Source organism: Pygoscelis adeliae, unplaced genomic scaffold, assembly GCF_000699105.1.
Source record: "Pygoscelis adeliae isolate BGI_AS28 unplaced genomic scaffold, ASM69910v1 Scaffold342, whole genome shotgun sequence".
NCBI classification, from domain to species: domain Eukaryota; kingdom Metazoa; phylum Chordata; class Aves; order Sphenisciformes; family Spheniscidae; genus Pygoscelis; species Pygoscelis adeliae.
Genome location: NW_008824437.1, coordinates 1079392 through 1095160, shown reverse-complemented (window position 1 = coordinate 1095160; position 15769 = coordinate 1079392). Strand labels below are relative to the sequence as shown.

Here is a 15769-nt window from a genome sequence, read left to right as displayed (position 1 = left end):
GTTGGACTCGATGATCTTGGAGGTCTCTTCCAACCTTAATGATTCTATGATTAGTAAGGAAAACAAAGGACCATCTTTACAACAGAGGAACTTACAGGTGGACCAGGGTTTCCAGGAGCCCCTGAGAAGCCAGGTATTCCAGGGTGGCCCTGCAGAATTAAAAGAGAGACTTTCTTTATGCATTGTTCACATTTCTAGTTGTACAAAAGTTAACTGGTGATATTGAACATTGTTGGGTAACATCAAAAATAGACAATACACAGAGAGCTGGTTATAAGGAAATAAGGAACCATGGCTATTTAAAGCAAAACCTTGGGTTTCAAAGCATGCACTTCAGAAATAAACATAGTTAGATTTAGAGTGTACTTTTTCTAATGTGTACTTTAGTCTATACTAATGGGAGGTGAGAACAGATACTGTGGAATTGTACAAGGCAGGAGATCAGGCAGGAAACCAAACCTGTTTAAAATATCCTACAAATCTCATTGAAAAGGTGCTGATTTGCACATTAAACAATTGACTCAGCCCTTGGCAAAACTAACTATGAAAGTTTGCTTTAATTTAGACCATTCTCCTCTTTCCTCTGGCATCTCAGTCCCTCCCAAAAGAGGTCACCCTTACATTCATCTTCTAGGACAAATACTGGCTTTTTCAACCCAAAGATGCCGGACCTCCTAGATCTCATCTAGGCATTATCTGGGGAAATAACTAAACGTTGGGTAATGTAGAGAGTTGAATGCATCCAATCTAGAGGTGAGGAAACAGATCATAAGGGAAGGTTTTTACTGGAGATGGGGATGGAAGCCTGTGGAGGACTGCTACAGTTCCACTCTTCAGCATAGCCCATTTGAGGTTTATCAGTGATGAAGAGCTCCCATCTTCCTCCTCTGCCTCTGAGAAGGGTATTCCTCTACCGACATCATAAGAGTTATTGATGAAGGAACAATCACAGTGACAGCACTGTTGGAAACCACACTCTGTTTTTACCTGTTCACCTTTTTCTCCTGCATCCCCAGTCATACCACGGTCTCCTTTAGCACCCTGATAATGAAAAAAAAAGCCATTGAAAGTCACTGAGATTCAGTATTGTATCAGCTTTTTGACCTATTTCATAAAGCACTCGGACATTTGACCATAAAACACATAAATTAGGACTGAGTCCTACTTGTCCTCCTCTTAAATTCTTCCCTAGACTTTCCTGGCTCCAGCATTGGTAGTGAATATATGTGAAGAATGGCCTTTGGGCAGACCCAGCATAGCCCTTTTTTTTTACATGGTAGTCTCATGGAGACAAAGAGGACTTCTACATCCTTAGAAAGTAGACAGGTTGTTAGGAACTTCACTAAATCAGGTCTTGGTAAGGCATCATCTGGCCCAACAGAGGTGTCCACAGTACGAGCTAGTAGTCTCCTCTCCCTTCAGGGACAGCAGCAATAAAAATGGCATTTTGAAGGTGCAGTCAGAAAATTCATACCCCCTCTTTCTCTCTCTCTTTCTGTCCTAGTGAGAACAGAACAGAGGCAGCTAACTCAAATGTAGATGTCTGTATTATCAGTGCTTAAAGTGAGGCAAAATGAGTCTCACACAGTGAAAAATACCGAGATGATGGGGAACAAATTATGAACAATGCACAGAACACTAATGAATTGCTGGCCATGGAAATAATACTCTGGTTTACTACATGAGAGCTAGGAGGCAAGTGGGGGAGCGAGGGCTGCTGTTTATTAATTAAAAGAGGCCTAATTCATATTGCCAGAAGGCGTGAAGCTGCTCATGAGCAAAGACCTGCAGTTCTACTGCTCTATTTCAGAATGGGACCTAATATTAGTTTGGATGGTGTTGGTAAGGACAATATACTACATCTTGAAAAGCGCAGAGCTCTTTGGGCCTTTCACTGCGAGGACCCTCCTAATGTATTTAGAAAGGAGTCACAAAGACTGTCTTTGTGTTTGCACCTTCTTAGGGGTCTTACAACATTTTCTTTTAACATATACAAATTCTGTGAATCTGCCTTTTTACTGAATACAAGTTAGACTATTTATCAATTACTTGATTTTATTTTATGCACATGTACAGTTTTAAATTGGCCCTGTTACTTCACCTAAATATTCAGTCTTGCTGCCCAAATCTATGCTTTCTCATAGCATATAAGAAAGCAGCAGACATGTTATCCCTCAGACTGCTTGGCCTTTCTGCCAGCTATTGTCTTTATGGGTTACTAATTCTTTTGCAAATTTTATCCTGAAACATACTTCCGTTCTGATCAACCCTATATTTACTTTTGAGACTCTATTGCTCTCCCCACCACACTTTTAATTGCAAGATACAAAATTAATTCATGAATGTCTATTAGCTTGTCCTACACTCTAATAAGTGCAAATACAAAGATTTTAAAACAGCAGAAGCTGTTTTAGACAGTAGGTCAGTAATGCAGGGAAGTCTGGAGGAAACTGTGGTCCATCATGACATCACCTTATCTCTCCTTCAATGATTTGTTTTGATTTATTCCACATTAGGCAGTTGTAAAGGTTTTGACTGTGACCAGGCACTGGCATTGTGAGCAGACTGATGACAGACCTCTTCATGGGAAATGCTTGAAATGTGACATTATTGGAATCCTTCAGACACTGGAAGTTTTATGTTGGCCTCTGTCCCTAGACTGTTAGGCAGAAGCATATAGCTGAAACAAGGAGTTCTTCCTATAGCGTGTTTCGGGAAACATTCAGAGTAGGTGGATAAAACCACTATGGCAGATAGTGTATATGGAGCCCAGCAGCCCATTGCATCACCCTTAATTTAAGTGATTTAGGCATATAGGATTCAAAGTGGAGAGGAACAGGCAGAGTGGCTACTGCTGAGGCTTTAATTTCTTCCTCACCTGATTTGGACTGAAATTTACTCTCAAGTCCTTATCTGTCATCAAAACACCAATGTAGTGAAATTCAACATCAAGAATCAGGCCCTTCACTTGTGTGTGCGTGTCTGAACAAAGAATGGTAGAAGACACTATTTAAGTGAAACAGTGTTCATGTGGGGAGCTGTGCAGTCCTGTGTGCGTGTGGCACTCCAGCGAATTGACAGTACAGCGCCCACCCAACAGGCCACTCCTACTGCTTTACACAGAGATGGATGCCACCTAGATCCTGCTTCAGCCAGTGTACTAGCTAGCCACAAATAAGTTTTCATTAGACAACTGAAGAAAACCAACCAACCTTTGGGCCATCCAGCCCAGGTGGGCCTGCAGGACCTCTGGGACCAGCATTCCCCTGCAATGCAGAAGAGGTAGAGGTAAACACTAGTTTAGTCCATTGACTCCACAGACATCTAAAAAAGATTCAATAGGTTGTTGGGAAAAAAAAATAATCAACCATCTAAAAATATTATAAGGAAAACAAGGTTACACCCCACCCAAGGCATGGTCACTTCCCCAGCTCTCTTACCATTTTCCCATCCTGGCCATCTCTACCTGGTGGTCCTCGGAGACCTTTATCACCTTTGAAACCCGGGATGCCTGGCAGTCCTGGTGGGCCAGGAGGGCATTCACTGCACACATCCTAGGAGAGAACATGGAGAAATAAATAAGCAATAGACTGAAGGCACTTAGCAGACCCTACATACACCCATTACGAATGCAGCAGTGTGGTGCTAGTATAATACGTAGGCCTTTGCAGTTTGACCACACTGGGTAGGACCTGAGTTACTTTGCCTTACAGAACTGAAATGAGGGCAGTGTGGAGGTCAGCAGCTGAGCTCACACATGCTCCCATAGGGAGTTTACTATCGGTTCTAGTTGGACAGGTCCTAACTGATCATTCAGGATCAAGAAACCAAGGAAAAGCTCTTCCTAATGTGGAGGTCAGAGAGCTGCAAAGCAAGACTTACCAAGAACAACCTTGTTTTGAAGCTACAAGACTACTAGAAAAGTGTGTCTATACCAGTCTGAAAAAGCTGGATTACTACTCAGAGGGCAAATTGCTAGGGAAAACCTAGGTGCAGCACAATGTCAGAGAGGGTGTTCTGCAAGGGAAACTGTATTCAGCAGCTAGCATGGCCAAGGAGAACTCATCCAATAGAGTTCGTGAAGACCAAGTGAATGTCACAGTGTCCTGGCCAAATTCTGTCACGGAGAGTTACTACCTCCCTCCTTCCAAAACTCTTTGAAGCATCATCTCAGTAGTCTTTACATTTCTACTATCCTCAGGGAAATGAAATACCATGGGTATGACATTTCCATTTCAAAGACAGACTCCCTTCAGGGGAGTGAATCCTGCCTATAAAAGACAGGGTAGCACAACAGACAGATCATCAGGCCGAGAGTTAGGAGACCTGCTCCAACACCCAACTCTGTCAATGATCCGTTGCAAAATTGTGGGGTAAACTGTCTAAGTCTCAGTCCCTACATGCATATTTATCTACTTACAATATAAGTGCTTGAGAAACACCCAGAACAACAGAGCCCTAATTTCATCTGGAATTTCAAGGTGCTGCTTTATATAGATCTGTACCAAGTCTGGAGTGAAAAAATACCAAGCAGAAAGAATATTCAAGGCATATGAGTGTGTTTAACCACAACATAATCAAAGGAAGAAAACAAAGGAACATCAAAATGACATCCTGTACCCAAGAATCAGTCTCTTGCTATTGTCCTGATCAGAAATCCCAAACAATACCATACAGAGAAATCTCCAGAAAAGTACTTGGCTCCATAAGGAAGACAGCTCTTCAATGAAGGCATTTCACGGTAGCAATCTTAAAAGGGTCCTTTTGTTAATGGGGTTGATAAAAAAAGGTAATTATTTAGTTTCTTTTAATCAATAAGAAATTCTTTCTTGCCATGTCCCAAGACTGCTTAAAAAAACTCCCAACTCAGCCCATGTAAATCTGTAAAGATTTTGCAGTCAACACCTATCAAATAGTGACTTATTTCCCAGACAATTCTCTACATGGAGAGTAAAAGCAGACAGACAGATCATCATTTTTGAAACATGGGTGCATCTGGGGTTAATTACCTGCATCCTTTTAGATGCACTGTGCAAACTGACTTTGCACCCACAGTTCAAAACTACTCCAGTCACTGTTGAAGGTATACGTGAAAAATCAGACATTTTATTAAAATGCTTTCCATTTTCTTGTTTAGGTAATACAGCTTGACAGGGTTTATTTCTCCTTGGGAATCCATACCTCGGAAAGACCTGAAAAAGTCTCAGAGCTTTTGTAACATACACCATGTTATAAAGATCTTTGTAGGTCATTTCACTGCTGGGGACGGTCAAAAGGCATTTGATTTTGATCTGCAGCATGTGCTCTAGCGTCCCAATACCAGTGCAAGTAGGAGACCTGCAAGTTCAAGCTTTGACAGAGTGGCACAAAAGGCACCTTTTGCACTTGTAGCTCAGACACTTTCCCATCACAGAGTGTTAGTCAGGTCTGGATCAAACGTACAGATAAACTCCCACCATCATCAAAGGCTGATTACCTTTACTAATAGATTTATGTCCTCTGGAGAGAGCAGGGGTGAGGAACCCTGTGGAATGAGAAATTCATTATCTCAGGCAATTTTAAAAGGCATCAAGGTATAAGAAATTTTCCTGAACATGGTTATGGACTCTCATTGGTTTCCCTTGCTCTGCCTAGGACTCACTGGGCCAAAAACATACTTCCTGCCCTACACTACCAATGCACTTCATCACACCTGAGATGAGATCTTGCTGAGGGTACTGCATAGTGGTGCGAAGAAACCACCTTTAAAATTTTGGATTTTATTTACATGCAGGATATCCTTTTATTTTCATACTGTTCCAAAGCCATCACAGATATTTTTATCATAACCCCTTAGTGGTTCTTAGTGTTTTCCCAGTTGCTATGCTGGGAAGAGCAGCAGTGGAAATGCACTGAAGTGCACTTCTGAGGTGAGGTGAACTGGTGGAAACTGAGTTAAAAGGAAGTAGTAATATAGAAGTGAAGTTACATACTGGTTTTCCAGGAGGTCCTCTTTCCCCTGGATTTCCAGGTAGACCCTACAGATCAAGAGAAAGAAAAAAACTGTGAAATTATCATACAGTAGCCCCCTGGTTGCTCCCACACTCTGCTGACTGCTCTGGACTAGCATACGTTTTACTTTCTGCCCGTAAGCACCGCTGCTCCTTGCATGTGACAAACAATAAACTCCTTTAAATATTTGCAACTTCAGTGTCCTCTGAACCCCTCCTAAATCTCACTTATCTACTATGTGACCTTGTTAAATTCATGTGAGTCACACAAAGACTGAAATTGCTTTAGCTTGTCTTCTGGTCACAGGAAACACTATGAACTGCAATAGTGTGAAGGATGAAGATTTAAATCCCTGAAGACACTTGTAACATGCAAAATCAAGACCTTGCTTTGCACCAGCCTTGCAAACAGGTCCCTTGCACCTGAAATAGCAATGAGCCTTTTTGTTCGTTTGTTTGTGGGGATGTATTGGTATCAGTTTCCATGAGATTAAGGCATAGAAATGACCAACATCCTCAGAATTTAAGGTCCACCTTAAATTCCCACCGGGGGAAATTCCCCAGCGAGGGAAAAGGGACACCCCCCCACTCAATAGGCATCTCTTGCCTGTCATTAGCAAGTTATTAGTTTGTGTAAAAAACAAAACAAAACAAAACAAAACAAAACAACAACAAACAAAACAAGACTAAAGATTATTTTTGAATCTTTGCATAAAGTAATGCTTACATGGGAAACCGAATCTTTTGAACAGGACGGTTGGCCACTGTCCAGATGGTGACAGAAATCTGCATTGCAAGGATCCTTGCAGTGATGTTTTAAGTTGGACTGGGTGGGATTTCCCCAAACCATTCTCTCCAAAATTCCTGTATCCAGCTGCCTTGTGACAAAAAAGGATGGATCTATTTTCTTGAACGCTGTATGATGTGGAGCTGGTGACGTCTTTAATAGGGTGCAAAGAAGCTAGGATAAGAAATTAAGCTATGTGCCACGGCTGACAAATCTGAAAACTACTGCATCCGCAGGAATATTTGAAAGGTACAAGACTGCAAAAAGAGAGTGTTCTTTGAAGAATGCTTGTCTGAGCTGAAATGAACAACCAGATGTAGGATGATGGCACCTCAGCATGCTGCGTTATCAGAGAACAGGCAACTGGAAGCAGAGCCCAAAGTAGAGGAAAGATTGCTGTACTATAGAGGCCTGGAGTTAGAAAAGGCTGACAACAAGCTGCAGGCATTGCTCAGAGCAGAATGAAAATGCTAGAAGGAAGGCACGGAGGATATAACTGCATCTGACAAGCTGACTAACAGGGGAGGAAACTGGAAAAGAGAATGCCAGAAAATAGAAAAAAGGAACTTAAAAGAGTCTGCCCAAAAAACTGCATGGCACTGAAAAGAAATGTTGCTAATGCGATGTGGGAACATGCACAGACCCAAATAACAACCACTGTTGGAAAGCTCGTAAAGCTTGAACACTTTCAGGAGTTTGCAGCCAACAGTGGCTGGCACAAAGTAGAGCATCTAGTGAGTGGCACAGCATACCAGTGCAGGAAAAAGATGTCAGCAATGAGGAGGTACGATGCACAGGATCCAGAGTACTCTATCACTCTGCAAAATCTGACACACAGGAATGGTCTCTAACCGGGAACTGATGGAAGCTGTGCAGATGACACACTGAAAAATGATGCTCAGGTAAGTGATGTACGTGAAAATAAAAGAAAGAGAAACTGTATAAGGAAACCAGTCACACAGGCTTATGGTGGGGTAGTTCTGTTACAAGACTGAAAAATAAACTTGAAATGCAATAGCTTAAATTGGTTATAAGTCCCAGGAATAAAAAGCCAATAGGAGGTTTAATAAGTGTACTTTGGTTTGGGGTGTATGTACCCTAAAAAACCCACAAAGGCTCCTTGGAACTGTCCTTTTAACTGAATGGGAAAATCAACCCCATAACAGAAAACTCTGCTTTTCAGATCCGATGGCAGTAATGTATACAGCCACAAAGTTTTTGTAATTATGAAAATAAATGCAGGGGAAGATTAACTTCCCAGTAATACTGGAACTTAGTTATCATAAATAATTTACATAATTAAAAAGTTATTAATTCTGTTTATGTTAATTAAAATTGTCATAATCAAAATACAGAAAGAGCCTATTAAATGGGTGCCCTCACTGCTAATAGTAGGACAAGAGAATGTCTCATTCAGATTGTTTTCTAATCTAAGGGAGCTAAGTAGGTATGTTGAACATAAACGTTTTATCTCCCAGCAGACAGACAGAGGAGAATGGATGCTTCCCAAAAAATGTGTAGTGTAAGGATATTTGGCCAGAGAGTGTCTGCTCCTTTAGGGGTATCTGGTCAAGGACCTTTTTCAATGCAACAAGGAAAAATAAGGAGGAAGCCATAAATAAGAACATACAGGGACACAAACCTGACCGACAAATAAGGGAGACAGTGATGGGAACCAAACCTGGACAGTCACACTAATTGATGAGGGCATGTGGGAGAGTGAGAGGGTTTATTCCAGCAAGGTTATCTGATCCAGGTCCTTGTCAATTTGGAAACTAAGGGAAAAGGAGGAAATTGGAAACAAAATATATCAAGACACAGACCTAACAAGAAACAAATCTTGCCACTCACACTAATTGATGCGCTATCAAGAAACCACAGGCTGCACTTCCAGGAAGATCAACCTGGACTTTGCAAGTGATAGGACTGTAAACCAGGGGGACCCTGAACTGGGAGGGGTGCAGGAATTGATAGAGCTATGGAGACGTATGAGGGGACGTGTGGGGAAGGGGCAGCAGAGAGGAACAAACAGAGGGGTAGACAGAAAAGGGTATAAAAGGGACCGGTCATGCGTAAAACGGGGCTGGTCAGTGCACTTGTCTGGCTGAGCCCTGCACCTGATCACCATGGTTTGTCCTATCATCTTATATCTTCTTATTAAACCTTTTCTTAACTATCTCTCTGCATAATGTGCATGTGTGCTGCAAGGACTAAGTGCCAGCTACTGGTGGGACCTCTATGTGTGTGAGTCAAAACTGGTGCCAGCTACTGGAGTCAGACTGGGGGTGTAGGCTCCCCCAGCCTCTGTTGTCAGCTACTGGAGTGAGTGCAGGGGTCTTTAACCTCCAGCCACTGGGGCGAGAATGGTGTGTCTTCCCAAAACCACCTACTGGGGGGACCAGCATGAGCAAGGTGAGTGAGAGGCTCCACGCCGGTGGCTGGCGTGGGACCACAGGTCACAGCCCATGTGCCTGGTGCCAGCTGGGATGGGGCAAGTGTCTGTATCTACCCGAGTCCTGGTGTGTGTGTGTAGGTGTGTGTGCATTCATCAGCAAACTTCAAGCTGGACCTGCTGGCAAGTAGGGGGACTTGGGTCCAGGCTGCGGTATCAGGTGGGCAGGGGGTCCATGCTGGTATGCCCATGGGGAACCGCGAGTGTGGAGTGCGTGAGGGACAAGTGTATGAGTGTTGCATGTTTGCAGAGAGCATCAGGCTGGACCAGCAGGCAGGTAGGGGACCTGTGGGGCAGGTAAGGGGGTCTGGGATCTGGGCAGGGGTGCCAGGACAGAGGGGTTGTGCCAGTGCTCAAAGGATCTGCAAATATGTGTGTGCTTGGGAACCTAAAGAGTGGTATATGTGTGTGCCATCACTAGGGACCTTCTGTCTCTGCCAGCTGAAGAGAAGGAGGGGACCTGGCTGTCTGTGCTTATGCTGTATGTGAGTCCTGTATGTAGGTGCTGTTGAAGCCAGCGCCTTGTCTGTGGCAATCTGCGTGATCAGCCATGTCAGTGTCCTCTGTGTCTGTGTGTCCATGTCTGTATTTCTGGGATTCATGCACAGCTTCGTTACTGGTTGAACCTGCAAATGGGAAAGCAGCAGCCGCATCCCTTCACCTGGACAGAGACCCCGGGTCCTGGGCAACAGAGGCCAGGCAGGAGGGACCTGGTCTGGCGCAGCTGGAGGAGGCGGACATGCACGTAACATCACTTAACATGTAGAAATATTTTTTGTAACTCTCAGAATCTGAGATTGGCCGATTTCTCTGAAAGAAGGTACTTAAGGCTATGGTTTTTTAATATTCAGTACAGGAACACTGCCAGCTTAAAATGTGATTTGGATTTTTTTTTTTCCAAAAGCAAGTGCAAGTAATATTTGAAGTAATTGAGGGCATGAAAGTAGGCATAATAAGTAGTAATCCTGTTATGGAGCAAATCTGATCAACAGTAGGGAAAAACAAAAACCACAAAAAATCCTAGAGAAAGCACTTTTCAGGCTTTAAGAATTGGAGCTTTAGTTAATCAGAAAAAAAATGCAAATTTAAAGACAAAAAAACCTGTATATGTGACAAGACAATATGTCCCAGCTTTGTCCCAGAAGAAGACAATCTGTAGGGATTTATGGACATAGTGAACTCTAGAGGACAAATAAACACCAAGTGTTTTGCTAAGAGGAACAGAACAAAGCCAAACCAGCACAACTGTATTGTAAACCTAGACAAGGATTTTCAAAACCTAAATTTTAATAAAACAAGACACTGTCCTGAGAACTCTTGATATTTCATTGAGTTGCCAACAGATGTTTCAAAAGGTGACCCTAGGCAGTGCTATTGCAAAAAATATGGCACATGCTTTTAGGGCACTACAAAGAAGCTGGAATGTAGTCATGTATAAAAAAACTGATCTATTCACCTATGGGAGATAATTCTGGCCAAAGCTATTGCAAAAGAAGTATTGACTCTTCCACCTCCCCAAATACAACTGTAAATCTGATTTGCAGTATCAGGGAATACAACAACTTATAGCAGACACTTCCAAGAGCATCTGGTGAGTCTGCAACTGGAAAAAATAATGCAGAGAATAACCTAATGTATGTAAATGTGATATAAAAGAATTATTCAGTCTCAGAAAAAAACATGGAATACATTTGCAAAGGCCACAGCAAAAACCAAGACACTGAGGCAAGTCATTAAGCCTATTGCCACCGAATGGCTTGGGAGTTGCATGGCAAATTCATATTAGCAATTCAAATCGGAGCTTTCCTAACTGATGACATACTGTTTAAACACAACAGAGTACAAAAATGGGCATGCTTCAAAGAATACAGGAATACTACATTGATACACAAGATTTCAAAAGCAGAACAAAAAATCCATTGTACTAGTCATAAATTAAAGTGGAGATCAAGAAACAGCAAATGCATGATCTTGTCAAAATAGGTATCCTTGCTGTTATACCAAGAAATACTGGAATGTGCCTTGTAGTTACATTTACCTTCCTGAAACACAGGTAGAATTGCTTAAGAGGTGATCAACCAGAATACAGAGAGCTCCTAAAAGACATACTGAGTGCAATTAAAACAGTTAGTGTAAGAGAGGATGTGTTTTATAAGTACCATAAGGAATGGTTCTGTTTGGGAAATCTGCGAGGAAAAGGAAAGAGATAAAGACTGTAATACTGCCTCTCCAAGAGCTAACCAGTCAACGCTGATCTGAGTAAAGCTAGAAAGAGACTCAGAAAAGCTGGCTCTGGCACTCTCTTCACACAATACAGTTGTAATAAACCCATCTATTGTATCTCCTGTTTAAAACCTCTTGATTAAAAATCTCAGACATCTGAGACAAGGTGAAGAGATGTAGGGGCAGCCAGCAGGACACAATCAATCCTGAATCTGTGCTCAGGGGCACAGGGTGATGGAGACAAAGGACCATTTCTACTATCATGGGCTGCGGAGGCATACACTGGCCATAATCATTTGTCTTGTGACAAAGGAGGTGGAAGAAAACTAGACCTTGTTTTCCAAACACTGCAGGAGGAAAGGAGATCCATCCCATAGGAAAGTACACCCTTTAGGCCAGCTGATGTATGTCAATGAAGCCACACTAGGGTTGAAAATCGCTTGCCATGGACTTCATGAAAACTGGTACCCATTTCAGACATGACAGCATCATAAAGCAGCACTGAGAAGGGGAGTTACAGAAGGCCACTGCCCCCTCCCCACAGCGTTCCATCAACAGGCCCAAATGCAAAGATCAAGCCTTTCAAAATCTTCAGAGCCCCCTTGCTGGTTTTCCTCCAGGACTGGTTTCCACATCACAGAGCTGGCTGACCAGCAGAGAAAAAAAGCTGCTCCTCTTTCTGATTCAACACTGCAACAAAACTGGGCAGCGAGAGGGGTCAGCTTTCCAGCTGGGAGTCTGCCATGTTTCTCTCTCCCTCAGCTTCATGACTCACCCACTGAGATGGCAGGAGTGAGGACAACGCACCAAGAGGTTAAAATGTCATCTCTCATGCACAGTAGCAGCAGCAAAATGAACTCACAAAGAGCTTTTTAACAGCTATGGCCATGTTTTCATAGAAATATTACAGGTTACTTAGTAGCTTCTAAGAAGTTCCTAGACAGCTTAACAGTCATCCTTTTCCAGTGTGGGATCGTTCCCCAGTGTATGCTGCCAAGTCCCTTCTCGAGTGTCACTTTAAAATGGTTCAGTGGTAAAGTCCACCGCTTTCCTTGAGACAACCCTCCTTAGCCTGTTTCCCGCCCCGACATTGTAACTTGTAAGAGATCCACTTGGTGGATGGTCATTGGACCATTCTAGTAACACTCAGTGACTGCAGTTGAGTATCAGCACAATTTTTAGGGAAATCAGATTGGAGCATTGGCAAATTTCTTGAGCACTTACACTTTTATTTTACTTACATCCTGGCCAGGAGGCCCCTGTGGTCCAGGGATACCAGGTACACCGCGGGGACCCTGGCAGGGAGAGAACAGACAAACCCAGTAACATGAACAGTACTTATGAGGTGCTTCTTAGCTGAAGAGAAGAAATCCTCAACCCAATAGTTATCAGGAAAAAAAAACCCTAGCATTTAAACAACTATGAGAGAGTTTAAGGAAAAAAAAATTAAATCTCACATTGCACTATCACAGTATCAATCATTTCTTTGCCTCAAGAGACTTTATGTGCATCACTAAAGTCAAGCCTCACATTCCTTGATTGGAAAGGTAATAATGACTATAGGAGGCAAGTTTTTGAACAGGGAGAAAATATGACTGAGCACAGGACTGTAGAGGAGAAAAGAAGGTCCAGTTCCTCAGTGCCAAGCTAGTACACTGGCTAGGACTTGTCATGCTGGAAATTCATGCCAGTGAGTACTGCGACCATGGTACACAGTTATTTGTTTCACATCAATGGATTGCATCCTTGTAAAACTGCATGCTGAGGAACTAAGTGTGTTTGCTGAATACTGAAATGCAGGGGTTTCTGTAAGACTTAAGTAAGAAAAATGCTTAAGAATGGTTTATTTTAAACCTTTGAGGCCTTGCTATAAGGCATAGCAGTGTGCTTTGTATTACATGCCTTGAAATACTTTTTTTGAATGAAGGGTTAAACAAGTGACTCATTCTTTCTTTTGTAGGACTATTGACAGGTAAGGAAAAGTTGTCACCATGCCAAGAGTCTGGATCAAGTCTTTCTCACAACTCAGTATAGCAGACAAGTAGCTGGTAACGCACAAGAGAAGTCCCCTTTGGAGGGTCAGCCACCCTGTGACCCTACCATCCTTGGGCAAAAAGAAACTAATTAAACATGCCTTCATGAAATCACTGGTTGAAACACAATTAATGTGGTTGTCCCCCCCCCTAAAATCTGGGTGTAGTTAGAAAGACATACTATACCAATGACCCTTTGTCTCCTGGGGGTCCCAGAGGGCCCTGCAAACAGAAAAGACACAGCAATCAAAACACTTAAAATTAACACCCCCCCTTGGCTGATCAGGGTGGGTCCTGAAGCACCAAGATAACAAAAATTGGAGAAGGAAGGGTGAGGAAAAGGAGCAAATCTGACAGCTGCTCACACAGACATTGTTGGAGTGTGCAATACTCACAGCAGGATGTTTAGGGGAAGGATCAAAGGCAGAGTAAGGAAGAAATTGAGGTGGAACATGGAGGAAAAAGTGTGAGAAAAAAAGAGAGAAAAAGGGATCAGAGGGGTCAGCTGTATGCTAACATGATGCTTGTCTGACTGAGCCTTGTACTTCATCACCACAGTCATAGAATCATAGAATATCTCAGATTGGAAGGGACCCTTAAGGATCATCGAGTTCAACTCCCTGCTCCTCACAGGACTACCTAAACTGAACTATATGACTAAGAGCATCGTCCAGATGTTCCCAGAATTCTGACAGGCTTGGTGCCATGACCACTTCCCTAGGGAGCCCGTTCCAGTGACCAACCAACGGTCTCTGGGAAGAACCTTTTCCTAATGTCCAATCTGAACCTTCCCTGATGCAGCTTCATTCCATTTCCTCGTGTCCTATCCCTGGTCACCAGAGAGAGATCAGCACCTTCCCCTCCGCTGCCCCCCTTGAGGAAGTTGTAGACTGCGATGAGGTCACCCCTCAGCCTTCTCTTCTCCAAGCTGAACAAACCAAGTGACCTCAGCTGCTCCTCCTAAGTCTTGCCATTGAGACCTTTCACCATCTTAGTCGCCCTCCTCTGGTCACTCTCTAATAGTTTAATGTCCTTCTTATATTGAGGCACCCAAAACTGCACACAGTGCTCGAGGTGGGGCCGCACCAGTGATGTGTAGTGTGGGACAATCACCTCCCTTGACCAGCTAGCTATGCTGTGCTTGATGCGCCCCAGGACACGGTTGGCCCTTTTGGCTGCCAAGGCACGCTGTTGACTCATACTCAACTTGACACCAAACCAAACCCAAACCCCCAGATCTCTTTCCGTGGGGCTGCTCTCCAGCCTCTCATCCCCCCATTTGAATGCATAACCAGGATTACCCCGCCCCAGGTGGAGAATCCGGCACTTGCTCTTGTTATGTTTCTTACGGTTGGTGATTGCCCAGCTCTCTAGTCTATCCAGATCTCTCTGTAAGGGCTCTCTACCCTCGAAGGAGTCCACAGCTCCTCCTAGTTTAGTATCATTGGCAAACTTAGTTAATGTACACTCGATTCCTGCATCCAGATCATTTATAAAAACATTGAAGAGCACTAGCCCTAAAATTGAGCCCTGGGGAACCCCACTGGTGACTGGCCGTCAGCCTGATGGATCCCCGTTTACTATATTCTCATTAAATCCTATTTGTAACACTCTTTAGCATGGGTGAGCTCATGAATCTGAGCTCATGTAGTTGAATCTTAGTGAGCTTCAAGCCAGATGAGCTGGTGAGTAGGAGAGGTCTGGGTGTCAGCAACTGGGTTGCGAGGCTGTGAACCCAGGGGGCTTGCAGGTCAGGATGCCAGCAACTGGAGGATACTGGGGTGCAGAGGCCTGGGTACTGGGCAGGGTAGGTGTCCAAGACCAGCTGCCGGAAAGATCCACATTTCATGTACATATTCCAACAGTGGCCTTCAAACCTCATCAGCCAGAGAGGAGGAGTGGGATCGAGACATTCTTGCTCATATTTCTGAGAGTGCTGTTTAGGTTTATATGAGTGTTGATAAAGGCATTATTCTCTCCATTGGTCTGTGTGGCTGCACGCACATGTGTGTATGTGTGTGCATTGCATTTGCATATGCCCATTGGCAATACGTGCTCAGCCTCACTACTGGCTGGACCTGGGGACACAGAACCACAGCACCCTTGCATCTGTTGGGCTGGGACAGGACAATTTCCCCAGGTCCTGCAGACCACTGTATTCAGCTACCTCTAACACATGGAAAAGTATCCCACGGGACCTGTGTGCTCTTTAAATGAGGTCAAAGCAGGGAGTTCAGTGGGCCTGCATATGCTATTTGTTTGGGGATGCAACTTAAAAAGGTGC

The 15769-nt window shown here is 43.5% G+C and overlaps 1 protein-coding gene across 1 annotated transcript in view; it reads right to left on the bottom strand.

Moving 5' to 3' along the window:
* Window positions 1-15769, bottom strand: part of COL22A1 (collagen, type XXII, alpha 1) — a 215563-nt gene that overhangs the window by 24610 nt on the left and 175184 nt on the right. Inside the window, exons 40-47 of the mRNA XM_009320934.1 lie at window positions 13672-13707; window positions 12694-12747; window positions 5973-6017; window positions 5477-5524; window positions 3441-3554; window positions 3213-3266; window positions 988-1041; window positions 96-149 (exon numbers count right to left, since the gene is read on the bottom strand). Of these exons, the coding sequence (XP_009319209.1) occupies window positions 96-149; window positions 988-1041; window positions 3213-3266; window positions 3441-3554; window positions 5477-5524; window positions 5973-6017; window positions 12694-12747; window positions 13672-13707 (459 nt within the window). The remainder of the gene's footprint in view (window positions 1-95; window positions 150-987; window positions 1042-3212; window positions 3267-3440; window positions 3555-5476; window positions 5525-5972; window positions 6018-12693; window positions 12748-13671; window positions 13708-15769) is intronic.